Genomic DNA, 27,081 nt, shown 5'->3' with positions numbered 1-27,081 from the left:
GCCATGGATGGCACTGATCTCACCTCCTGATGAGACAGACAAGCCCTTGCAGCACACTTCTGATCCCTGCCACCCATCCTGGTGGGACATCCTGGGGGTAAGGTGAAGCTGAGTTAGACATGCTTGCTATCAGATTTATTTTAAGCTCCTCCACCAACCAAAAAATGCGCTCATACTGAACAGGTTTTAATTTCAGCCAGCACCAAGTGGGGCCTCCTGCCTCGTGCCATGGCATTTCTCTCTTTGTGAGACAAAAACCAGTCAGATGAGCTTTTATTCTAAATCATATAGGGTGAGCTTGCCTTCAGGAATGCCTTTAGAAGAACCATTCTGCAGCTGGCCATCCCACTCTGTCACTGCCTGGAGCTCTCCTCTGCTGTGTGCATGTGAGTGCCAGCACACAAAACATCCCTGCTAATTGCTGAGTGCTGCTGGATGCACTTGGGTAGGAAAAAAGCAGCATATGTGCTTTAACAGAGCTGGATGTGTGCTCTGAGTGCTGGCTGTAGTTCTGCAGTGGCCAGATGTGGCACCATGCTTAATTTAACCTCTCTTTGTGTTGTTACAGCCTGTAGTGCAGACCTTGAAAATGGGCAATGTTGGAACCTGGGGCTCCCCAGAGGAAAAAGGTTTGTTCTCTCATTGCTCCCTGTCAGTAATGACAGAGAATCAAATCTTAGCTCTGCTGTGTTTCAGGTTCTCACAGTAATGGTACCACTGGTCAATGAGTGGTGATTTCCCTTTTCTCTTTCTTTCTCGGGGTTTTCTGTCTGTTCTGTAAATTGCATATTCTTTTTCCTGGGAATCCTGGGTGCCACTGGTTAAGCAGAAGGGAAGGAGCTGACGATGTCAAAGGCTGATCCTCACTTTGAAGGTGGAAGGAGAACTAGAGGAGGCTGATGCTGTGGATTTCTCAGTGGCCTGGGAGGAATTAGGACATTACAGATTTCCATTGTCTGTCCCGAGTAAAGGTGAATCCTCCTCAGTTTCCACCACATAAACCCAAAATCAGTTCTTCAAACCCATTCCAGTCTTCTAGGTTTTGCTGTCTTTTGCATTTCACAGGCAACCATTTATGGAGTCCTCAAACTGGCCCTAAAAATTGCAATTACTGCTCTTGCACCAAGTGAGCAGAAGAATATCCTATTTGCCTACACATGTGCAGAGCTGAAAGTAAGGGCATGTGAAGCATTTAATACAAAGAAAAATTTAAAAATTTAGCATTTAGTTTCAAGTGCCATTTTTGAACAGCTGATTCTTGTTGCTCCATTGTGTGAGTGTGTAAATTGTGCTGGGAAAAGAGTGACTTAAACCAACACTTTGCAGTGACATGTCTGAAACAATTCTTCTTTGAAGACAGGAATATAACAAGAACTCGGGTCTGGGCTGTGTCTGTGGGAACACCTTCACACAAGAATTAAAGGCTGTGTGTTCTAGATCAAAGTAGGCTATACTTCATAATAGCTCTAATTACCATACTAGTCATCTTTATTAAATTCATTTGTTTTAATTAAAAGAATAGATATTTGGCACCAGAGTTTACAGGGTCTGTTGGGCACTTGAGATTAAATCAATGGTTTGTTAATAATTTTATCTGGAAAGCAGATTAGATTATCTAAATTATGCAAAGTAGCATCATTTTTCTTTCTTGGTAGAATGAAGTTATGATTAAGAAATAATGCTTGGAGCATGAAAGCTCTGCTTGTCATTATTTTTCACATTCATATTTGTGATTTTAGAGTGAAGTTGTTCATCTTCACACTGGTTTTATAATATTATATCAGATTTGGCAAAATAAAACAAGTGCTCCAGTAGTGTTTAACAGCAGGTGTTTTCCAATGGTGATATGGAAAATCCAGTGCTGGATTCTTGATTCAATTGGACCATATTTTGGATTTGTATTGTATTTTTGTGCTGTTGGAGCAGTAAGTCTTGTTAATCAGTTCATAAAACAGTAGGATTAAAAAGATGCACTGAAGGTGTAAAACAGTCTGTGCCGGGAGAGTTTCCAGAGTAGCTTAATAAATAAAACATAATTGGATAAAATGGGCAAGTAATGAGTTGAAGGCAGCCCAAATGTGTCATTTCTCAGGGTCAGTGGCAATGCTTTAGCTTGCCCTGCAGCTGGGTGAAGCCTGGAGGTGTTGTGGTGCTGTACTAACAGGGCTGTGCTCTTGGGGTGCCTCGTTCCATGCTGCTCCCACAGCACTTCCAGGGACGCGGCACGAGCGCTGGGTTCAGTCGCGAGCGGCGCGCCAGCCACTGCACGTGCTTGGATTTCCCTCAGGAGAGAGGAAGGAAAATGCTTCTTATTAGGAAAAGAAGCCAGGGCTGGGGCTAGCAGGGAGCCAGCCATGAGTGCTGGGCTCCGTGCCTGGCTGTGCTCATGGGGCGGCAGCAGCACACAGGGGAAAGTGTTGGCTCAGGCTCTGCTCTGCCCGGCCCTGCAAGGCTGTCACTTCTGTCACAGGTCACTGCTTCAAGCAGCACCCACCTGCTCCCTTAAGGGCAGAAAAAACCCCTCTTCCTCAGATGATACCTGTAGGCAACATCAGTATTCCTACTGGAAGCAGGAGCATGATCTCCATGCTCACAGCATTCAGTTTTAGCCCTTCCTGGGCGCTGCTGCTGTCAGGTTCCACCCGGCCGCTCGTATGTGGCTCCTCTGGGGAAGGCAGTGGCAGCTCCCAAGCCAGAGGCTTCCAAGATGCCTCTGGAGGCCCCTGCTGTCCTGCCCATCCCTCTGCTGGGAGAGTGAGCTCTGTGTGCTGCTGCATAACTAAAACCCATCACAGCCTGGGTTATCGGGCAGCATCGATCGGTAAGGCTGGGTAAGCACCTCAGTTTATGGTATTAAAAAATAGCAGTACCCTTTCCCAAGTAATAAATGCTACTGATAACAGATCTTCAGATCTGACCCACAATGAGAACCATATAATTGGACAAAACAATTGTGTATACACAAAATTAAGCACACACGCAAGCACTCCCAGTGTCATCTGTCTTCCATACAAAATGCACGGCAGCGCCGGCTGCTAAAACTTGCAATGAATTATTTATATGATGAATTATCCTCTTTCTCCCCTCCTAGAATATCCAATTGCCCGTTTCCATTTTGGTTTGGGAAAGATTTATTATTCAGGGGTTTTTTCACTGGCTAGCTTATTAAACATTTCCTGCTCTTTTTCTCCATTGTACATAACAGGCATCTTGTTTCCTGGTAGCACCTATCCATCCACTCTAACGGGGCCTCCCAGCATGGGGAAACTGTGAGGAGCACAGCTCTTACCCAGACAGTTTACAGCCCTCCTTGGGATCCAATTAGAGACGTTCAAAATTTGGGATATTTATTTGCTCCCTGGAATCAAAGCTGTTTCAGCCCCCAAGGAAGTGATGCACGGCTGCAGACAGAGGTTGGGACTGCGTGTGGATGAATAATTTGGTTACTCGGCTCCCTGGAAGCTTCTGAGAGGGTGGGAGGAGAAGGTGAGTGCCCAGAGAGAAATCATTTAGAGATTTAGGCTCCTTTTGCCCCTTTAGTTTCTCAGTTTTGCCTCAAAGACCTAAGGAGCAGCATTTCACACTTGAGGACTTCTTGCCTTGGGTGTTGTACATGACCATGCCTATTCGTGTAAGTGATTGTGAATCATCTCTGGTTCCAGGGGGGAGTATTTCAATGCCAGTTTTCTGGGAGCTGGGATAGCAGCTGAGACTATCCCAGCCACTATTTAATGGATTTCAAAGCAATCACCTACACAAGAGAATTTTCTGGGTTTGGCTTTCATGGCTTGGTTTCTGTTTAGTAGGCTGCCCCAGCACCTCCCAGACTTCCCGTAGTTTCCAGCATCTAAATCCCAAGTCTGCTTCCTGTATCTGCATTGAATGTTTTTGTACCTTATAAATTTTGGGAGAGCTGAATCTCGTTGTGGAAGTGCTTTGACTGTGCCTCTGGCTGGGAGCCTCACTCTGTGCTGGGCTTTAAATCACGACAGAGATTTACAGCGGCGATAGAGGCGGAACTGCAGGCATCCAAACCAAGAGTTATCTGTGCAGAGGAGCTGGTGTGCACACACCCCTGCAAATAACATCCCAGGGATGTCACATTGCTTCCCCTGGAATCACACACAGCGATACCCCCTAAGAACAATAGCACTAAAGCTGTCCTGGGCTCCAAAATAATCGGTTTGCCTGCGTGTGAGGCGCACGGTCTCCAGAGCTCTTGGGCTGGGTAGCAATATTTTACCTCTAATGACCTCAAACCCGAGCCAGCCATCTTTGCAGGCTCTACAAAACCCGGTTGTGCCATGAATTGCACCCGGAGGTAGCTGCTGCCTTCACCTGAGCACATCCCTCCTGTCTGGCTCCCGCACTCTCCGAAGGCTTGGGGGGAGGCTCATCAGAATGTACCAGGTTTTCCTCACTAATTTCAGGTTTCTCATTTAGCTTCTCCCGTTTTTGGAGGATTGAATCTCTGCACCTTCTGCATCAGAAGAGGAGCAGGTGTAGTTTGCTGAGATTTTCTTATTGAGGTGTTGCGGTTGGAAGCAGACGATCCTCTAGGAAGGGAAGAAGTCGGGATGCTGTGTATTACCAGGTATTTTTTGGTTCCCCTTAAACATGGATAAATTTATCCTAAACTTTATCTTTCTCCCTTCCCTAAACTCCTTAAAGCCTATTGGAAAACGATGAATAGAGTTGTTAAATATGTACAAAAGTGGGATGTGAAAACAGAAGGATAACTGGATAGGGGCTCCCACAGGGCTTTTTTTCTTAATCCTGGGTTTTGTCTAGTGAACTTATATTTGTGAGCAGACCTTTGGGCAGAATGCTGGCTGGCTGGACCCTGCTGTTCTGTGAGTTGACGGAGTGGGAGGTAAGTGGCACTAACTAATGGCAATTAGCAGAGGTCTGGACAGCTGCGTGTCCCTGAAGGCATGAGCTCTTCTGGGGGTTGTGTCTTTACAGAGTGGAGCTGTTTGTCACCCTACATGTCACCCTACAGAATATGACAATTTGCATCCCTCCACTGAGGCTTTGCTGTCAGATTTGCTCAGCTGTCTTGCAAAGGGGGAAAAAAAAGAGGAGGGTTTACTTAATTTTTGCTCCCCAAATCTGTTGAAATAAGAGGGCAGGAATGATTAGCTTCTGGGAATTACCCATCAGCTGCTATCAGTAATAACTTGATTAATGCTTTTGTAGCACTTGACGTTTATATGACTGATGTGCCAGAAAGGAAACAAAAAGAGATGGGTTTGTTTTTAAATGGCAAAGGATAGTTTTTGTTTTTTCATTGCAGCTCTCGGGCAATAGTAAGAAAATTGTCCCTTGGCCCCCAAACCTGAAAGCTGCCTCTGACCAAAACGTGATGAGGGACAAGGTGAGAGGTTGAACATGTAGCTTCGAGACTTGTTTGCTCAGTTGCAGGAGGGTTTAGTAAATCCCATATCTCACGCATCCTTGACGGTCTCTCCCGCCTCCGTCGCTGTTGGGATGTTCCGCAGCGTTCCCGCAGCCCCGACCGATTCAAGCAGCGGCCGCGTGAAAGAGAGGAGCGGGAGCGCAGCGTCCTCCGGGCCCTCGTGTTCCCCCGTCCGGGCTTTGCTTTCGGGCAGGATCCGACCCTCCAAGATGGATGTTGAGTAGGCTCTTGCAGCGCAGCCGAGCGCGGCACAAAGCCGGGCGGCGCTGCCCCTGCGCGGCTCTGCCGGGGGCGGCGGGGCCGGCGGGCCGGGCCGGGCTCCCCGCGGTGCCGCGGGCTCCCCCCGGGCCCGCCCCCGCGGTGGCGGAGCGGTGGCGGGGCGGGGCGGCCGCGCCCGCGGGGCACCCCCTGCCCGCCCGCCCCGGCGGCAGCAGCGAGACGCGCCGGGCGCCGCCGCTCCGCGCCCCATCCGCCAAACTTTTGCCGGCGCTCGGCCGCCCCGCGGCTCCTCCCGGGAGGCGAAGCCGGAGCCGTGCCCTCGCCCCGGGCAGCGGCGGGTGCCCGGGGGGCTCCCGGCTTCTTTCCCCAGCTTTTTATTGTTTTTCCTCCTTTTTTTTTTTTTTTTTTTTTTTTTTTCTTCCCCGCGGGGAGGGGTGGGGAAGGGAAGGGGCTATAAAGCGCGAAGGGACGTGCGTGACACAGTCCCCACTGCAGCCCTTCTCCACCGGAGCGGGGGGCTAGGTCAACAGCCGCCCCCCTAAAAATCAACCCAAGCCTCCCCCGCCGCGGGAGGGACAGCACGGGACGGGACGGGACCGGACGCCGCAAGGTAAGGCACCGGCAGCGGGGCGGGGAGCGGGGCCGCCCGATCCGGTTGCCCCGGGGCGGGCGGGGGCCGCGGTGCCCCGACCCGGCTGCGGGACCCTCGGCCGGAGCGGGGCCGGGGCCGCGGCCACCCCGGCGCCATCCCTGCAGCCGCGGCTGCGGCGCTGAGCCCGCGTCCCGGCACCGCTCCGCCGCAGCTTATGCGGGATGCTGCCGGGAGAAACCGCGGCGCCCTCTCGGATCTCTCCCTCGCCTTCGAGGTTTGTTTTTTTCTCCCTGGCTTTGCCCTCTCGCAGCCCGCGGCGGCCGTGTGCCCCGCAGCCCGTGCGGCTGCGGGGAAGCCCGGCTCGTCCTCCGGCGCTGCCGTGGAACCGGGGTGTGCCAGGCAGGCAGCGGCTCCGGCTCCGCCAGCATCATACGTGCTTCTCGGGGGAAAAAAAAGTGGCTACCGAAAAATAAGGGGCTACCAAAAAAAAGCAGACAGAAAACTCTACGGTGGGATGTAAGTGTTGAGGTTTGCTACGTGCAGCCTTGGTTCTGTTTTTATTTCGACAGCGCAGAGACAATGGCTACAAAGCGCTGTTTAATCACTTGCAGATAGAACTTTTATGTATTTAAACCTTCGCAGTTAAAGGCTAGCGCTGGTTTTTGAAAAGCTGTGATTCTCTGAGCGTGTTTGTTCTGGATGAATTTAACACTTGAGCGGTAGCATGCCCTGGTTCCCCGGACGGGTTAGCGTGGTGCCAGGGATGACCGTGATCCTGCTTGTGCCATGCCGCCCGGGCCGCTCTGGAAATTATCCCGGTCGACACCGACGTGGACTAGGCAGCCTTTGGAAGGCTGGTTTCAGACAGCGGGTCCTGAAGCTTGCAGCTTCACTTGGATTTCCTCTCCCCACCAAAGCAGCTGGTTAGCATCTAGTTACAATGTTAATTAGAACAATTAAACTGTATCGCTGTTCTTGTGGCTCGACAGAGCTGCAGGAGGCGAGCTCAGAGGGGAGACAAGGTCCCTGCCATAAATCCCCGGACCTCTGTGTCCCAGCTGGCTGTTTGTGAGCAGCCCTAGATAGCAGGAGATGTTCAGTGGCACAAGTGTGGCACTGTCTCCACTGGAGCATCCCGCAGTCAGGCTGCTCTGGCAGCCCACCCAGCACTGAGGCTGGGCTCCCACCCATTTCACGCTTGGTCGAGACAGTGGAGTTGTGCCTGTAAAAGTGGAAGGGGCGAGAGCAATGTGAGGGTGAATTCCTCCCTGGGCAGTTGGCAGTGAGTGATTTATGGCATCGGTGACCCTGGGCAGGCACTGCTGGCTTGGCCATTACCTGGTTTCCATAAAAACAGCCCTTGGGTGCTGGACACCATCAACACCCTTGGCTGTGCCTTGAGGGAGAAGGGGGAAAAACTTTGTGTTTCTGCTCAGCTACTTTGAAAATTGCTGAATCTTAACTATTTTAGGAATGGTACTTCGGATTGCTTCTTGTCAGGAATGCCTCATCCTCCCGGCCGCGCTCTCCTGCCTCATAGCGAAATGTGTACCTGCAGGAGAGCTGCCCAGGTCAGCTTTCTAGTGCCACTGCAACTCTCTGAAGTGCTCAGAGCAACGTCTAGAATTTAAAACTTGCTGATATTTGAAGCAGAAGAGGACTTTTTAAAACACTGAGAGATTTTTATCTTCTAGTTTGACCATTAAGAACGTGGTGAGATATGCAGTAGTGGATCATGTGCGGGTGTATCCAGGGTCCTGTGGCGGTGTTTGACCCTATTGTGAGCACAGTGATATTTGTTCCTCCTGAGCTTTCTGTGTCAGCAGATAATGCTTCATAATTTTGTGAGAGGTTTATAATATGTCTGAAAAATCCCTTGTCACGTTTCCATGATGAGGACTGTGGGTGCATCCCACTCTCCTTATCTCCATGCGGCCCTGGATGGAAATCCTGTTGATTGCTGTACTGTGGAGGGGTGAGCATTGCAGCCCTGCCAGTGAAGTGACAAAATGTGCGTGTCCCACTCCTGAGTGGGGACATGCCAGGCTCTGCCAGCAGCTCCCTGCTACCAGCCACACCTGGCAGGCAGTGGCACCTGCGTGTGATGTGCCGCTGGCGTCATGGCCTAGGAGGTCACCTCATGCCCCAGCCACCCTGGGGAATGTCAGGATTTGGTTGTGAGATGAGAGGGAATTTGAGCACTGTGTGGGATGCTGATGCCACCGAGATGACTCTGGGCCCCTTTATTTAGTTGTGAGAAGTTTGTCAGCGAGGCGAGGCAGAGCTGTGTAGGATCGCCCCGCGCGCCTGTGTTGTTGTGGGTGAGCACTTCGGAAATGCTGAGGAAAAGCTCTGAGGTTTCCCCAATGTTTATAAATACAATCTGGTGCAAACTGTCAAGCAAGCTGTTCAAAATCACGTCACGCCTGCGCTGCCTTCCCCTCTCGGCTGAAATGCCTTCGCCGCTGCAGAGCCGGTGTTCGTGTGTCATTCGGAGCTCCCGCACGCAGCTCCGGCCCATCCGCGGGGCTTTCCCAGCACCCCTGTCCTCCTCCTGCGAGCCAGGCTGAGGATGCAGCGCTGTGGGCAGGCTCGGTGTTGTGGCTCCGTGTGCAGCTCTTTGGAGCCTGAGCATCCTTCAGCACTCCGAGAGCCCAGGCTGCCCCAAAGCAACCCAGTTCATAGACCAGAACTGCATGCAGGGGCAGCAAGGGCATCTTCGAGTCCCCTTGTCCTTCTTGGAAGGTTTGCCTACCTGAGATGTCCCCTAAAAATGAAGGCATAAACCCTTTCCTGAAAACTCCATCCAAGCAGTGGCTTTCTGCTCCATGCCATGCCTCAGCAGGGCTGGATGGAGGCTGTTGCTGGATGTTTCACTCTAAAGTGTGCCAGGGTCTTCTGCCTTAATATATAAAAAGATGAGATGTTTATTAAACTCAGACCCTGCTTTTTCTTCTACAATTTATGTCTCGAGAGGCTGGCGATAAACAGTTTATTAAAAAGAAATCCTGATTTATTTATGCGAAAGGTTGCATTTCAAGCTGGTACTAAATGGTTTTGTAGGAGACCACCTTTTATACTTCCCATGGCAGTTGAAAGGATTGCTAGAAAAACAATCCAGAATCTAAGTAGGTTTGGATAAAGGCAAGCCAGGACTGTACGTCAGGGTATGTGGTGCTTTTAAGCAGCGAGGCGGTGGATTTTACCACGGAACATCTGGGCACTGGCTTCAGTTACAGCACAGATTTTAGTGGGATAACAAGTCCTGCTTGGCTTCACGTTCATTTTGAAGTCACTAAACTTTATACGAATAATGAAACTGTAAGTCCATTACTTCACTGTTTGCAAGGGGCTGTTTCTGTCCCCCTTCGGGGTCTCGCATCTTTCTGGGGCTGGTTTTGTTTTGCTGCGCTAAGTGGGTATTTATCTTCTCAGTGCCTGGCTCGCTTTCGCTGGAGGCAGCTTTGCTAATTTGTAGCGATGGCCACTCCGGGCAGGGCGGGCGGGTTTCCATTCGCCCCCGCCGAACGCGCACGTTTTCTGCATTAGGGGCAGCCTCAGAAAGCGGCGAGTTTCTCCTTCCCGGCACTCGAAGGGGCTGAGGTTGGTAACCTGGAGGGCGATAGAGCACCTCGGGGCTACCAGCTCGGCCACTCGTGAGAGTTAAAGCAACGGGGGAGCGTTTGCTTTCTTTTGGTTTGTTTTCTTTTCTGTTCGGTTATAAAATGCAGAGGAGAGGAGTGGACTGGACTGAAGGAGGGAAGGGCCGCCTCTTTTACACAAGAAAACAAGTTTGCAAGCCCTTACAGAAGGGTGCACATACTGCTGCTAGAGCCCCAGCATCAGGGAGGATAACCCCAGCCAGTTTACAGGATCAAGGAATACGTGTTTGGAATATAAGTTCCATATGAACAGTGTATAGACAGGCCCTGAGACCGATGGTTACGTTGATCATGGAGCACCTGGTGTGACACTGAGTGATGGTGAGCTCTGCATTTTGGTCCAACTGACTGTATGGGCAGTAAACCAGAAGAAATCAGAATTACATCCAAGGAAGACTATCCCAGGTCAGACCAGTGAGAAGGGACTTAAGTACTGCTTGAGCTCTGCTAGCTCAGGAGTGGAGCAGTGAGTGAGCAAGCACTGCTTTAGGGGAAAGGCAGAGCGCAGAAACTGTTCTGTTTCACATCATGAGATGTACTTCTGCGGCAAAAATCCTCATTAGATCAAACAGGGATCGTTTCTGCCTGAGAAGACGACTCAAATAAGCTTATGGATGGATGGAAGGAGCTTTGAAGGCTGAGGAGATGTTATGTTTGAAAACTTTAACAAGATGTCATTAGGAGAGGAAGTATTTGCCCTTAGATTGGGAAACAGGTCAGGATAATAAATCCTAACTCCAGAAGAGTGTGCTTAAAGCTGCAAATACATTCAGATGGGAGAGAAAGACAGTAAGTATTAGAAGTTTGTTCTCTCAGAATTAATTTTCTCATTTGCTGCACGCAAGGACACCCACTGAACAGGAGAAGGATAAATGTTAATGCAGAGCTGTAACAGGAACCAGCTGAAAATCTCATGACTGCATGGATGGCTTTGATTGCTCCGCAGGGAGCACGTCAGTCATGTGGGACACATCAGAAACAGGCACTGTGTCATGTCACCTCACGTGTGAGGTAGCTGATAGTCCAGCTTCACCAAGACCCTGATGGGGGGCATTTTACAGGATGGGTTTTGAATGTCACTGGAGTGATCAGCAGCAGGAGCGGCCTGAGAAGCCAGCCCCACTGCACGAGAGCTTCACTAAACACAACCGTGCCTGAGCTACCAGAGGGGAGCAGCAGATCCTGCACAGAGCATCTCACCCTGGGCTCTGCCCTTGCACCCAGGCAGGTACTGTCAGCATTTCTCACCAATTTCTCAGGGCTGTTCAGGCTGGGTCTCAACTGGGACTGCTCTGGCTTCAGGGTAATTAAACTCAGGGGTTAGAGAGATGTTTGTTGCTGGTGTGACAGCTGAGATAGGGAGCAGTGGGTACTTGCTGCTAGCACCTGGAAAACTGAAAAGCAGAAGGCAATAATTTATCTCTCCTACCTCATTCCCTGCTCCACGGGTCCGGATATGAGTGCCCCTCCAGTGTGACCCTCGCACGCTCCCAAGGTGACACAGCACCGAGGCCGACACCTCCCCTGTGATTTACAGGGGAAAAGCATTGTTTGCCTAATTGAGTCCATTTCTTTTTTTTTTTTTTTTCCCCTCTATTATTTGAGAAAAGGCAACTTTGTTGAAACTTGATTAGGGGGTGAGAAAAATGATGCTTTTCATCTTTCTCACCTTTAACTTGCTCAGTATCAAGACAGAGCAGCACCAGACCAGCTGAGGCATCTCTGGTGGGATTGCAGGTTCCTCACACACATTTGCAGGGATGGTTGGACAGGGAAGATGTTTGTACAAAGCAGCCAGAATACTGTGAAGAAGTGAGTGCTCCCTCTCCTTCTCTCTGTCTCTCTCTACTTTGTTTAGGTGCAGCAGATTTAGTGCTAATTTGTTTTTAGTCAAACATTCTAAATGTGCTTCAGCATTCTGAAATCCAGAAACCTGGTGGAAATTTAGCAGTTTACAGATTGGGATTGTGATGGTGTGGGAAAGCCAAGTGTCTTGGAGCTGCCAGCTGGTCTCTGGATGTGAAGGAAAACCTCAGTGTGCAGCATTAACAGTTTCTAGTCCCTGTTCCTTCCCTTCCTTTGGCTACTAAATCTGTGTTTAATTCTCTGGGGGTTTTCTCTCTTGGGTAAGAATTACTTACTTGAGTATGATTTGTACGACTAATAGGATCTTATCCTTATTTGGGGAAGGCCCTAGGGGCTCTTTCAAACTGATTTTTCAGTAATGAGAAATAATGAATAAAAGTCTAATAGTCCTAGGGGGTATTAAAGTTACAATTTTGCAGGGAAGATTTAATATCAGTCGATTAAAACTTTTATAATCCTGTTAGAGTACAATAGTCAGAAAAAAAATAATAAGAGAGAAAATAAGTAGGTTTTAAGATCCTCTCACATCATGTGAACAAGTCTAAATTTAATGTTTGAATTAAGCAGGTATTTTAAAGTGAGTCTAAGACATCTCTTGCAAGTGTGTGATAGCAGGGTGGCAGGCTCAGGGAAAGAAATGTGCTATGTTAATTTATGGAGCACATTCTAATTCCCTCTCATCTAAGGAAAAGCAGTTGCAAGGTGTTTATGAGAAAATCCAGGCAATTAAAGCTTAACTAGAAAATGCAAAATTCATAGACCTCAGCACAGTGTGTTTGCAGTAGCCCAAAACATGCTCTGGCTCAGCCTGTTGCTCACAGGGTGCATGAGCATCCCCACTGAGCACTGTGGAGTCGCTGTGGGTCTGTTCACCCTGGGACTGGGCAGACCCCAGCTCGTGGCCCTTGGTGAAAGGTGTGGGAGCAGAGTGGGACCTGTGGGCATTGTCCCCATGGGCACAGCCCCCCCCACATGGCCAAGCCTCTGCTGAGATGCTTTGAAAGCACCAAGGAGCAGATACTGTTTTATGAATTTACAGCTTTTTGGGTTTAGCAATGCTCAGCAGTGTTGCTGGAATAACGCTTTGTCCTTTAGCAGCAGCTTTCATCCGAGACTGTTGTAGCCATTTCCAGTTGCTGGCAGAGGACACCCCCAGAAGGCAGTGCTGGATCCCACTCCAGAGCTCTCACCACTTCTTCCCCCTTTCTGAGTGCAGAAACTCCTCCCTTCTTGTCCCTTCTTTGCTGCTCTGTCAGCCGGGGATGTATGGTTGCCATAAGAGGGCTGGAGGTTTTGGGGCTGTTTGGATGTTCGCTCACCCATGACAGCCTGGCCTCCCTGCCCGCATGGGCTCCCTCCACTTTTGTTGGCAGCCAGCACATAAAGGGATAACCTTTCCCCTGCCAGCCTGCACAAATAAACACTGGCCCAGCAGCAAAGTGGAGCTGAAACCAACCCTTGCAATAATCTGATTTTTCAGACCCCTTACCACAGCTCTGCAGGTAACCCTGGCAGGTTTGAACATCTGGCGCCACATCCCTTTGGAGCACCCATCCCTTCTGCACTTGGGAAGGACTTTCCAGCTTGGAAATGCACAATTCCTCTGCTTAAAAAACAGAAAAGTGCTAGAAGGAAGACTGAAGACTGGCAGCTCCCAAATGTGCTCCTGTCCTGCTTTGGTGTGGTGGGCTGGGGGCTGGTGAGCTGTGGCTGGACTTGTGGGCTCTTCCAGCCTCTCCAGAGAGGTGAGAGTGTGTCAGCTCTGACCAAGAAAATCTCCATGGCTCTGCCTCACTGTCTCCCCATCATTTTGCCCTTTGGAGTCAAATCCTTGCCCTGTTACGTGGTTCTTAGCACTGGAGGGGTTGAGTGATGCTGGGTGAGCAGCTGGGGGAAGTTGGGATTTTCTCTGGAAGCAGTGGGAAATGTCAGGCACCATGGTGGGGACAGCAGGTAGCTATGTCGAGAAACTGGGAGGAGCTCATGCCCTCCAGTAACAACTTTCACTAATTTATTGAGCTAATTTCTCTAATTTATCTGTTGGAATCTGTGTCTTTTTGAAAGCAGGATGCCGGGGGAGTAAATACAAAATGTAGGCAGTGGGAGCATTCCTGCTCCCTCTCATACCTACCCATGTCCTGTCTGAGAGTGAGCATGCAGAAGAGGGAATTTGCTGAGTGACACCCAGAGCAGTGCCGAGGCTGGTTGTGCTCCCTGGATGTGGTTCATCCAGGATAAGCCATCCTGTGCTCTCAGCCATGGCAGCCCCTCAGGAACCAGTGCTAAGAAATGGTGTGTGCTGCTTCCTGGGAATGGTGGGGATCCGTGTGGGAGACAATATCCATGCTGGATCTTGGAGTCTTTGCTGCTGTGGCTGAGATCTGCCAGGTCTAACGCTAAGAGTTGCTGGTAGAAATATGTAAATATCAACAGCTTCAGCACTACATTTGATACTTTCCATTTTCAAACACTTGACAAATGTTTACATATTTTCAGCAGCCCTCTTCCAGCTAGGGAAAATGAGACACAGCATCTGTGAAATTACTCTGATATGCAACAAATCATTATGAGAGAGCACCTTGAGGGTTCCTTAAGGACTTGCAGGGCCTAAGGTTTCCTTTGCATACTTTTAAAGCTGAAGGCAGAAAATACTAAAACTGAATCCAGTTTTGGATAGTAAGTGCAATCAGAAAGATTTGCATCCTGATGGTAATTCAGGGATTTGAAATTCTGAGGGATCAGCTATAAATATAACATATATTACTGTGGTCACCAGTAATATGTAGTGGTCTCTACTCCCAAATAGGAGAAGTGGAAATGGTCTTAAGCTGTGCCAGAGGAGGGTTAGACTGGATATTAGAAAAAAACTTCTTCAGGAAAGGGCTGTCAAACATTAGAACAGGCTTTCCAGGGCAGTGGTGGAGTCACCATCCCTGGAGGAATCCAAAATATGTGTACTTGTGGCACTTGGGGACATGGGTTACCTGTGGCCTAGGCAGTGCTGGGTTAGTGACTGCACTCAATGGTCTTTTCCAACCTAAACAATTCTCAAAGGGGCCAAACTCTGAATTCAGTAGAAAAACTCATCATTCCTTTGGGGTCAGCACCACTGCAGGACCCCATTCTGGTGGCAGCACAGGGATGCAGTCTCTTCCCCAGGTATTGCAGACAAGCACTGTGCATTCTTACTGCTGCTGTTTTGCTCTGCTCTTCCAGCTTTCTGGAAAGCTGCTGCTCTTCCTCTGTGCCATGGCAGGTGAGATACCATCAGAGGTAATAAGGGCAGTGTGGTGACAGGGCAAAGGAGAATTCCTGAGTCACTGCTGTGGGTAAAGGTAGGGAAGTGAGTGGGAATAGCAATGCCATGGGCTGGCTGTGGTCTGTAACTGTGTGTATGTGTGTGGTGGTGTTCCTGATGCCGAGGGAAACTGCATGTCTGATGGAAGCTGTGGGAACCAGCCCCTCTGCACTTGACAGGTTTTCCAAGAAATATTCCTTTTATAAATCACCAACCAAAAACTAGAAGGGGAGAAGTGCATAAGGAATTCCAGTGTGCTCGTGGCACAGCTTTCCACAGAATGTGAGTGCTCAGTTTGTTGCTGGAGGTGCCGGAGCTCAGCTTCCCCTGCTCCTGCTCTGGGAGTCACTCTGCCTGTCCCTGCCTCTCCCACAGCTCCCTGCCCTGTGCCAGCTCCTCGTGTTCTCCCCTGGCCAGGAGCAGCTGCCATGCCAGCGGTATTCCCTAGGAATGGCTCAAGCAACTTTAACTCCTTTGGTAATTAATGAAGTTAATGACTCTGGGTTTGTGTTGTAGCACCTTTCCAAGCCTTCCTGCCCCCCCCCCAGTTTGAGGATGCAGCAGCAGGATGCAGATCCTGGTTGTGTTCCTGCTCTGTATCATGCCCTGACATTTCATCCCCGTCCCTGGAGGATTTTGGCGAGGGTGCTCACTCATAATGTCAGACTGAAGTATTCCAGAGGAACAGTGGGGAAACTCTGTAGCAAATACCAACACGCTGGTGTTGGTTGTAATTTGTAATTGTTCCTGTGTTCCTCCCCGCTAATCCCCTTGCTGAAATTCATTACAGAGAGAGAGCAACCTACACCCGGAGAGCTGTGCTGAAGGCGGAATGACTTGGCCAAGGAAAGTAGCTATTGTTTTATGATTAAAGGAAAGGATTATATTGGGATTTCCTTGAACAAGGAAAGTCTCTGCCCTACTTTTATTGCTTGTAACAAGGGGATAATAATTACTTTCCATTATAAAACACCCCCAGCGCTTGCGCTGAAAGATTTGTGGTAGAGCTGCGTGGCATGCAGGGCTGGTTATCTGAAATGGCCTGGAGTTGTGCAAACTGAGATTTCTCTGCCTTATTTCTCCTACTGGGGCTCAACCCCTGCTGAGAGTATGGAAAAAATTCCTCTACTCCGAGTTGGGTCAGACTCTCCAAGAGTGACATATTTTCCTCTGCAGGAGCTGGTACCAGTCACCTATCCCATGACGCCTGCCCTCTCCAGGAGTGCCATCCAGCCTCCTGGAGGTTTTGTGCGGGCTTGGGAGGATGAGCAGGGGCAGCAGCAGGGACCCAGCCGGTGCTGGAGTGGCCAGGGGAGGTAACATCTGTCCTGGGGGGAGGGCTGCCAGCTGGCTGCCGCCCCATTCTCCAGCACATCCCTGCTTCCCGTGCCGCTGCCACCCCCTCGCAAGGAGAGGCACGGAACAAGCTGAGCATTGTAACAGGGGCCGCCAGGGACGCGCTGTTTGTTTGGGTTTGACACTCGGCGCTGAGTCCCGTGGGCAGAGGTGGCTGTGAAAGACAGAAGTGCTGGTATGTGGTCTCTGATTGGAAAAAGGAGAACTATGAGGCATTTCCTTGAGCGTCCCAAATGGCACCTCCTGGCTCAGCTGGTTTTTGAAGCGTCCAGCTGCCACCAGCTCCAGGGTGACGATTTTGATGTGATCAGGGTTGAATCTGTTTCCACTAAATGTGGAAAAATAAATAAGTCTCAACTTAGAAAAAAAATAGTCCATGTAAAATTAGATTTTATTGATACCGTATCTCCCTGAGTATGTTTGCTTTTCAACATGTCTAATTTGAGACAGCTCTGCATTTTCTAATGACGCCCCTTTGGAGTTAACCTCTTCCCCAAGCTGTAGCTCCCTGCCACTGTTGTCCATTAAGATTTGGAAGAAATGTACCCCTATTTCTTCAAACCTTCCTACTTTTAAATGGTTGTATTTTTTCCCCTTAATGCCACAGTGATTTACTTGGCTAAAACAATAGTTTTCCCAGCAAAGGAAAATTGTGGGTTGAGTTGGAATTGCAAGAGGCGTTTGGTTAATCCACAGATTATTGACACGGTAGACCCTCCGTGCTTCAAAGGCACCATTATAGTCCATCATGTCCCAGCGTACTTAGGGAGCTTTAATCCATGGATTACAGGTCCCTAAGAGCTCCTGTCCTCCCACTTACAGCTGGTCCTGCCAACAGGAGCTGCAATGTCAAGCTGGCTGTGGAACCACACAAAAAATCGGTCTTTAAAATCCACGGAGACAGTGATACACCCTTGCATCCCTATTGGGGCAGCATTCCTTGTCTCAAGCCCCTGGAGAGGTGCCACAGCCCTGCCTGGTCTGTGTTTTTCCCCAGGCACCAGGCAGGACCAGACAACAAGTTTTCAAAAGCGATGCTTTAAAAAAAAAAAGGAACCACAAAAAAGTCCAAATGAAAAGCATACCAGGAGTTTTCCACATCCTTTAGGGAATAGTCAGCATTAAACAGCAGGCCTTCACTTTTCCCCTCTGGCCTCCCCCTAAGCAAACAAACTGAGCAGCTCATAGTAAATGCTTAAATTGAAAAGGCATTATTTTTCCTTGTTTGCACATTAAAAATAACTAATTGCATTACAATCGAATTTCTAAGTGCTTTTAAACTCCTCTGGTGCTCAGGTGATAACTGTGTGTGCTGAGGTGCATGTATTTGTGGCATATATCTCTGGAAATGGAGTGTATAATGGAAAAGCTCATGGCTTCTTTACTTGCAGCATTCCTATAATAAGTAAAAGAAGTCACACAGTGCCCTTTTATTTCCAAAGCTGGACTTAAATCACATTAATAAATCTGCACTTACCATGAGATGTAGCATGGGTAATGTAAACAGGAAAAAACCCCACCCCCAGCACCCCAGAGTTTAAAAATAGGATGTAAGGAGGAAAAAAAGTTAACCATCCATACAATAAAAAGAGAAGAAATGCAACACAAGAGCGCTGGGTCAGGCAGTGCCTTGAAATTATCCTCACTAAATTACAGTTGTGCTCTTCCCACTCTGTAATTTACGTGAAGGTTTGGTTGTTCCAGATGCATTTGCTCCAGGTAAACCCAGATCATTTTGTTTTGGTATTGTAAGTCCTTCACAGGTCTGGGTGACATTTGAGGAGTAAAGTGAATTATTTCCACAGATCAAGGAAGAGGACTGTGAACAGGTACCAGTGTTGCATGTGGTGAATCCAATATTTTGCTCCCTTTTTCCACAGCATAGGTGTGTTGGGTGAGTACCTGTGTTAAACAAATGCACAGCGAAGCCCAAACAGGAGGACACAACTGCTTGGATCCCCAAGAGCCAAACAAAACGGATTCTTGGTTTGCTGGGTGGGGTTTCTGTGGTGGGATGTAGGCAGGGAGCCTCTGATCCCTTACAGAGCGTACCCTGCACAGCCGTGTTTCAGTGCTGGAAAAAAGGCCAGCCAGAAAATACCACAGGCTTGAGCAGGGAAATCAAAAATGGGGTGATTTCATTTGTCCCCAAGGCCACCTGATTCTGGCTTGGGTTGAGGATGTGCCCACATCCTGCTGAGCCTGTGGGAAAACCCCAGGAGGTGCTGCCCCGCTCCAGCTAATTTGTCCCTCAGCTCAGGACCTGAGCTAGCTGTAAATCCCATTATCCTCTCCATTTCTGGTCCTAATTGCAGTTTACCCGGAGATTTGCAGATGGAAGTCTCAAAGCAGGAGAGAGGGCTGTGTAGGGCTTTTGTAGGTGGGGTTTTGGAAAGGTTGGGTAAAGAGATTATTAAAAAGATAAGACTTAATTGTAATTGTCATAAACCCCACGAGCTGACTTAATGATTATTTTCATCTATGCGCTTATAACTCAAGTTTATAAAATGTCATTTATAGAATTATTATTTTTACTTTGTGAAAGAAGGAAAAAGCCCCAAGCCTCTGGCAAGGTGGTAAATTTTGAAGCATTTAAAATCATGTATCGCCCTCTCCAATGTCCAGCATGTATTTTCATCTGTTGATCTTTTTAGGTAAATGCAGCTGGTTCATTAAGCAAACATCTCCTGAGGTGTGGCTCTTGCTCTGCAGTGTTTGTGTAGCCTGGGAGCTGCTCACCTGGGGACGGCACTGCCACATTCCAGGTTCAAACCCAAGGAAACCCTGGCCACCTGTCCTGGCATCCCTCAGCCTGCCCGGGTTCAGTGTCCTGGTGCCTGGCAGGCAAAACTGAGTGGCCTTGTCCCTTGGGAGCAGTCCTGCCTGTGAGGAGATGGCACCCTCTGGATGCTCCAAGCTCAGTCTGACTTGCCAGGTCAGTCAGCCAGCAGGACTCTTCCCTCTGGGTTTAAGGCTCAGTTGAGACAGTGTTTGGGGAAGAAGTGAAAGGTAAAGACGGGCCATTAGAGGGCACTTTTGCAGTCCTGGAGAAGGAAAACGGTGCTTATTATTTCACTCAGGACTGTTTATTTTGGCACTCTCTTAAATTCAGTGATAAACAGCAGGAAAATCCCTCCAGTCAGCAGGAATATATCAATAAAATATTGACTCAGAGTTTAAAAGAAAAGAAAACAAGACAAACTTGTAGAAAACGGAATAAAAGCCATTTAAGGAGGCGGCACAGCCTAGAGAACAAAAAATCACACAACGTATTTCATGTAATTTGTGTGGCTTAGCAGTGCAGTGCTTAGGCCTCAGCTTGTACCTGGCTTCTAAAAACAAATCCAAGGCAAGAAAATTGGTTTTTTGGGAGTTTCTGAGGGCTGGGTGGCAGAGCACGAATTCACGGACTCACATCTAGCAAGTGCATTTTCTGAGGGACTCTGTCAAAGTCACTGGTGAGCTTGCCCAGAAACAAACACGGGATGAATAAATGGGCTTTTTGCTTTGCTGTTGATGTTTTGCATGAGTAAACTACAGAGGGTTTAGTTTGAAACCCTGCCAAATCATAATGAGTGCACTGCAAAAACTAGAATCTGTTTATTAACTGGTGTGAAAGGGTGGTGTAACACTGACAGCACAGCTTCCAAAAACTGTGGGCCAGGTTTGGATGCCTCTTTGCTGTTGTCCTGCTTTTGGAAGTGTCATGCATGAAAACTGGGCCCATTTTAAGCCTCTGAGGTTAGATACCTGGAAATAAAAGCACTCAAAATTCTATCAATTTGTCAAAGAACAGAGATTATAAAAGTTTCCTTTTTCAGTAACAGTTGACAACTTTGCAAGGTATTTCATGTGTGGGACGGGCGGGGATATAGAACTAAATTTAATGTGTCTTTTTGGAGTTATTTTTAAGCTGAAATGCTTTTGCAATTAGATAAAGAAATTGCAGACAAATCTGTACCTTGTCACTGCTCTGTAGCTGTTAAGGGGGGCAGAAACACTGTTTATGGGAGTTTTTAAAGTGCATTAGCTAGTGAAATTATTTAAGAAGTGAAGCTTAGCCTATAATCAAAATGGTTTATTTTAGTAGAGGTTACACTGCACTGGACTGACTATGGGAATACACAGGATTGCAGTTTCAGGGGGGTTCATGTGGAGGACGCTGTCTGCAGAAAGCGTCAGAGCTTCTTACCTAACCAAATAATCTGCTGTAACTGTTGTGATTAAGTTGGAAGGAATTTCATCCCTGTTGGCCAACAATAATACTCGAAAAATCAATAAACAGTGTGATAGAGCACACGAAACTCATCGTGCTTTGTGTGAGAGGAGCTTTCTGCTGGCTTTGGTGACTCAAGCCAGCAAGTATTTTGACTCATGATCTTTGCTCCAAAAGGTCAAATGTCTTTAACTTTGCTGGTAAGTATCAACACTCCAGTCTGAATTTGAGGAACTATATCCCCTGTCATCAAAAGCTAACTCATGAGCTGTTTGGGATAGATTTTGACAAAGGCTGGGAAAGCTAAATCAGGATTTACCTGTAGTGTTGGGTAAAGCCCTGGACTCCTTTCCCTTCTGCAGGGCAGAGCACTGCAGTAACCTGTCATTAAACCATCCCAAATGATAACAGAGCACATGTTTGAGACTTAAAATTGCATCCTGTGGGGGTCCACATCACTCCTGGCTCATGGATACTGCTGAGTTTGCCATGAGTTTTCCCTGTCCCGTTGCTGATTTCAGTGGGAAAACAGAAAGATGAAGGAACTGAGCTGGACAGCAGGAGTTGGAGAAAACAGTAGAAAAGGGGGGAGGGAATGAGCTGATATCAGGGGAGAGCAGAGAGGAGGGATGAGTGGGGCGGCACCTGCATGTTGGTGGAAGAAATGATGAAATAACAATGCCAGAGGCAGAGGAAGCAAAATGAGGGTGAAAATAGCCCTCCACGGCCTTGCTGATGTCACCCAGCATGTGAGTGGCTGTGTTGAGCTGTCCTGAGAGCAGGACAGACAGAAGGGGAGCTGGAGGCAGCAGAGAAGAGGGATTTAGGAAGAGCAGTTTTAGTACGGCTTGGACTACAGTGTGCCACTTCTCAAGGAGCTTTATATTTGCTACTTTTGCATAAAATATTAGGGGTGGTGGGAAAAGGAACTATCTCAGTGACAGATTTGATCTTCAAGGTAAAAGGAAGAGTTTGCTATAAAATAGTAGTTGCTTCGCAGTGCAGTACCCAGAGCAGTGCACGACTGCACACTCAGCCAAGAGACAAGATAAGCTGTTCCTGGCAGCTCAGCTTTTAGCATGTTACTCCCCAAAATCAGTGCTAACACAGTTAAGGTAATGGCCTAAACTTTTTTTCTTTCGTTTTTGTCCTAATTAAAAATGGTTATAATTTAATAATTTAAACTTGATACATTTGTACCAGAAATGGGCAATTTCCCCTTTCACCCCCATCCCAGGTCCATTATAGATGAGATCATCTACAGTACAGAAAGGAGATTTCCAGGCTGTCCCACTGTATATGTTAGGGTAGACATTTCTGACCTAGTTCTAGACATAATAATGAAAGGCTGAGATTATGAATTATTATGCCTAATTTGTAAAGGATTCTGTGCTTTTGTGTTTTGCAATTCCCATCAGGCTCGAGGATTAAGCCCTGCTGAATTGCATGCTAATACCAATGTGCTTTGAATACGTGTGGGTTTGTATCACATGTTTTCCTAATTCGCTATTTTTGTCAAGAACAGTTTCACTGGAAATATTTACTTTCCAGAGGATTGTTGGAAGCCCAACCAAAGTCTCCTAGGGGAAGCAAAGCCAATGTACCCTCCATCTGCTCTGTGCTTACTCCCAAGGCCAGCGAGCTCCGTTTCTGCTGTGGCAAAACATCAAAGTGTAACTCACCAAAGCATGTGGAAGGCTTTTGCTCTTTGGTAGTGATTCCAGTTTGAAACCTGTGCCTGGGCTTGCTTCGGTTACTGCTCAGGATGGGCAAACCTTGGTGACGCCCGTTATCCAAGCGCTGTGACAGTGCGAGCTCGGTCCTTACAGCAAGTTTTCCTGGTGTTTGTGTGGCAGTGAAGGTACCTGCAAAACACAAAGTGCACGTGAGGTTGCTGTAGGTGTGCCCACGTTCCAGCACAGACGAGCTGCACGTGGTACCCCTCCTGAGGTGAGACCCCCTGTCGTTGCTGCAGGATGATCCTGCTGCGCTGCCCGCTGCTGCTCCTGCTGCTGCTGCTGCTGCCACTCCACTCCGGGCCCCAGAAGTTGCCCACCAGGGATGAGGAGCTCTTCCAGATGCAGATCCGGGACAAGGCGTTCTTCCATGACTCCTCAGTCATCCCCGACGGAGCCGAAATCAGCAGCTACCTCTTCCGAGACACCCCCAAAAGGTATTTCTGTCTGGCCCAAGTGTGGAAGCTGAACTTGGAAGACAGTAGCTCTGGTTTCTGGGTGCTTTGAGATACAAATTGGATCCCAAACAGAAAAATATAAATACCAGCGTTCTGTTTGGTGAAGTAAATATGTGAGCCTCCAGCCCAATCTGGCCTCCCCAGCTGAGGGTCTGTCCAATTTTTTTGATTTCTGAGATAAGCCCAGAGTTCCCCCAGACTGCAGAATTTCCCTGAAGTGGAGTCACTAACCACGTCTGGAGGCAATGGGAGCAGGAAGGAAATGAGAAACTACAGGCTTGACCCACCCCACTTGTCCCTCTTCATTGCTCCCCACTGTGCTTTAAAGAAGCAGCATTAGGCAGCCTGGTCTGAAATCCCCACTTCCCAAACTTCACCCTGTGGGTCAGAAAATACTGAGGCTTAGACTGGGGAAGAACTTGAGGCTCCAGAAAGTTTAGGGAAGAGCTGCATTGTGTCCTACCACATACCTCCTCCACCCTTCATTTGTGAGGAACATTTTACAATAGCTGGTGTGTGGTGCCTGGAGGGATGTGGGAGGGCCACTGGGTGTGTGTGTATCTCCATGTGCTTATCTGGATACAATGTCAAATGTGTGTCCTGCTTGGAAGAGCATCTCCCTAAGTTCCTGTTTCCCTCATTTATATCTCTGTGATTATTTGTATCTAGGTAGTATAGAGGTAGGAAGTAAAGCTGCTGGAGGGGAGGGCAGGAGGCCAGAAAGCCCTCTGCTCTGCCTTGACACAGAAGCGTGAGCCATGCTCCTTAGCTCTGGCCCACCAGCCTTTCCATACTCCCTCTGCCTGCTGGTAGCACTTTTGACTCTGGGGCCCCACCAAGACCATCCTTGATTGTGTCCAGTCACTCCCTGCCAGCTGGCTGCCATCAGGAGTTCCTGACATGTGGGCCTGTCAACCTCCCTCTAGGTATTTCTTCGTGGTTGAAGAGGACAACACTCCCTTAGCAGTGACAGTGACACCATGCGATGCCCCTCTGGAGTGGAAACTGAGTGTGCAGGAGCTCCCAGAGGAAGCCAGTGGGGAAGGATCAGGTAACAAACCACCAGCAACTTCCCCTGTCCCCTTCTCTGCTTTTCTCCTGGCTTTAAGGTTCCTCAAACACGAGTCTCACAGCAGGCCTGTCTTTATGATCTCCTGCTGTTTGACTCTTCCAGTGCAGGAGATTGACAACAGGTAGCAACATGAAAAGGAAAAGGACTACAAAGAAGTAAAAGCTGAGGTTACAGCTTTTACTCACAGGGTCTGGATGCTGCCAGAGCAAACTGTGTTTGCCCGGAGTGACTCATTTTGATGGGGGCTTTGCTGTGAGGTGTTTACTAAGATAAAACTGGAGAGACAGGGCTGGCATTGCAGCAGGGCTGAGCTCATCCCTTTGGAGGACTCATCTCCAGACACAGAGCTGTGTAGCTGCTGCTCAGGAGAGAAAAGGGCTGCCAAGCCTCTGACACATGTGATGACCTTTCCCATATGCCACATGGTATGGCAGACACACCTCTGGTCCCCAATGTGTTTAGCAACAAAATTTTAGTGTGACTAAGACGGCCAAAGCCAAGGGTCCATATCCAGGAACAGGCAGGTGAGCGAGTTTCCCCTCGAAAAATTCGCATGGCAACTCCAAGTGGGATCCCTGACACTCGAGTGGAAGGTGTTAGCTAACATTCATGAAATTCCATTAATGCTGGTCAGGTGGAATTTCTTTGTGTTTGGGTTTAACCGGAGTGCCAAACCAATTTTTCTTTCTGTTTTGATGGAAGTGTTGATCAATTACATCTTCCTCAGAAGACAAAACCTTCCTTTTCCATCTCACTTTGGTATTTTATGTAGCAAAATGCGCCTTTTAGAGTTCTGTTTTTTCACGTTTGCGGAGAGTGTCTGTACAAATGTTTTCTTTTGCTTGTATTCCAGGTGACCCCGAGCCCCTTGAGCAACAGAAACAGCAGATTACCAATGAGGAAGGCACAGAGCTCTTCTCCTACAAAGGCAATGACGTGGAGTACTTTGTGTCCTCTAGTTCCCCCTCTGGGCTGTACCAGCTGGATCTGCTGTCGACAGAGAAAGACACCCATTTTAAAGTGTATGCAACCACGACTCCAGAGTCAGACCAGCCTTATCCTGAGTTACCTTACGATCCCAGAATCGATGTCACCTCTCTGGGACGTACAACGGTGACCCTGGCATGGAAACCGAGCCCCACGGCCTCCTTACTGAGACAGCCCATCCAGTACTGCATCGTCATCAACAAAGAGCACAACTTCAAAAGCCTCTGTGCTGTCGAAGCCAAGCTCAGCTCTGACGACGCCTTCATGATGGCTCCAAAGCCAGGTCTGGATTTCAGTCCCTTTGACTTTGCCCATTTTGGCTTCCCTGCAGACAACAACTCTGGCAAAGAACGCGGTTTCCTAAAAGCGTCCAAGTTTGGGCGGCAAACGTCCCCAAAGCCAAGAGTTGACCTGCATAGAGTTTGTATTGGGAACAAGAACATCTTCACCGTGTCTGACCTGAAGCCAGACACACAGTACTACTTTGACATGTTTGCAGTGAACACCAACACCAACATGAGCACCGCCTATGTTGGCACCTTTGCCAGGACCAAGGAGGAGGCGAAGCAGAAAACAGTCGAGTTGAAGGACGGCAAAGTTACAGATGTGTTCATCAAAAGAAAGGGAGCCAAATTTCTACGTTTTGCCCCTGTTTCATCTCACCAAAAAGTCACCTTTTCTGTTCATTCCTGCCTGGATGCTGTTCAGATCCAAGTTAGGAGGGATGGAAAACTCCTCTTGTCTCAAAGCGTGGAGGGCGTGCGGCAGTTCCAGCTCCGGGGGAAAGCGAAAGCTAAGTACCTGATTAGGCTGAAGGGCAGCAAGAAAGGCGCTTCCATGCTGAAGATCCTGGCTACAACCAGGCCTAACAAGCAGTCCTTCCCTTCCCTTCCCGAAGACACACGGATCAAAGCCTTTGACAAGCTCCGCACGTGCTCCTCAGTCACCGTGGCGTGGCTGGGCACGCAGGAGAGGAACAAATTCTGCATCTACAAGAGGGAAGTGGATGACAATTACAACGAAGAGCAGAAGAAAAGAGAGCAGAACCAATGCTTGGGTCCAGACACGAGGAAGAAGTCGGAAAAGGTTCTGTGTAAATACTTCCACAGCCAGAACATCCAGAAGGCAGTGACCACAGAGACAATCAGAGGCCTGCAGCCTGGCAAGTCCTACCTGCTGGATGTTTACGTCATAGGGCACGGCGGGCACTCGGTGAAATACCAGAGCAAACTGGTGAAAACCAGGAAGTTCTGTTAGTGCCCCTGGACAGAGGAACACAGGGAACTCCGGACTGAGCATTATTCTGCTTCCGAGTATATGGATTGACTACTTGCACAGCTGAGAAGTTGTGACCTGTATTTGTACTGTGTAGAGAAGATATCAACTTGTATATTTATGTTTACATAAGTCATTGGCTGGAGGAACTGAGGCTGGTGCTGTCTGGTAGCACCTGGCAGCAGTGCTATCATGTGTCCAGTGACCCACATGTGATGCTCAGTAGATGTCCAAGGTAGCAGAAAACCTCGGAGGAACTGGCACGCCTTTGCTTCCATATTGCATGAACTGCTTCTAAATTATTTTATACTTTAAGAGGCTGAGATACATCATTTGTTCACCTTGTTACTCACACACACGACTCACAGACGTATGCCCTTTCTCTCAGTGTAGATGGTAGGGTTTCTGTAAATTATTTTATAGAGTCTTGTTTTAAATGTTTATGTTTCTATGATTGTAAACTATTAAAATCTCCCCCAATAAAGTACAGATTTAAACTAAGTATTAACTGGGCTGCACATGAAGCAGTTTCAATGCTAATGTAAATTCTTACCTAGCTGATTTTCATGTTTAAATACTGTATGTATTTCATGTACAAAGTTGCCATAACGTTATATTCCTGTACATAAAATTAAAAAATATTAGATTATATATTATTGACTTTTTGTTGGTTTTTTTTTTTTTTTGACATTTTATGTGCACAGACGGGTGTGGGGACAGACGACACATGCTAAAGCTTGGACTGAATTTGGTTTTCCTTTTTCATCGTGGCTTGGAGTCTGAGTTAGAGGCCATGCAGATCTTTTGTATGGTCATTTGTTATTTTTTTGTTAGATTGTCATTGGAAGCATTTGCTTTCCGGATGCTGCTGAGTTTGACCACAGTAGTAATAAGCTGAAAAGATAGTATTTTCTCCATTGACAAG

The 27,081-nt window shown here is 48.2% G+C and overlaps 1 protein-coding gene across 2 annotated transcripts; it reads left to right on the top strand.

Annotated features, from left to right (window-relative positions):
• Positions 1-4,479: 4,479 nt before the first annotated feature.
• Positions 4,480-26,807, top strand: NDNF (neuron derived neurotrophic factor). 2 transcript variants are annotated; one of them, XM_050974013.1, is made up of 4 exons: positions 4,480-4,594; positions 22,604-22,801; positions 23,749-23,873; positions 24,748-26,807. In XM_050974013.1, the coding sequence occupies exons 1-4, from the start codon at positions 4,578-4,580 to the stop codon at positions 26,136-26,138; spliced, it is 1,731 nt and encodes a 576-aa protein (XP_050829970.1). In that variant the 5' UTR covers positions 4,480-4,577; the 3' UTR covers positions 26,139-26,807. The 2 variants fall into 2 exon arrangements, with proteins under 2 accessions (XP_050829970.1, XP_009094538.1); XM_009096290.4 differs by lacking the exon at positions 4,480-4,594 and adding an exon at positions 6,036-6,248.
• The last annotated feature ends 274 nt before the right edge of the window (positions 26,808-27,081 follow it).

The sequence above is a fragment of the Serinus canaria genome, chromosome 4, assembly GCF_022539315.1.
Source record: "Serinus canaria isolate serCan28SL12 chromosome 4, serCan2020, whole genome shotgun sequence".
Taxonomy (NCBI): Eukaryota; Metazoa; Chordata; class Aves; order Passeriformes; family Fringillidae; genus Serinus; species Serinus canaria.
The sequence above is the reverse complement of the archived record's forward strand: the minus strand, read 5'-3'. Positions and strand labels throughout refer to the sequence as shown.

What these genes read in the sequence shown, in the direction of transcription:
- NDNF (XM_050974013.1), top strand. An exon ending in TTCCGAGACACCCCCAAAAG is followed by an intron (nt 22,802 to 23,748) that starts GTATTTCTGTCT and finishes ACCTCCCTCTAG; the next exon opens with GTATTTCTTCGTGGTTGAAG. An exon ending in AGCCAGTGGGGAAGGATCAG is followed by an intron (nt 23,874 to 24,747) that starts GTAACAAACCAC and finishes CTTGTATTCCAG; the next exon opens with GTGACCCCGAGCCCCTTGAG.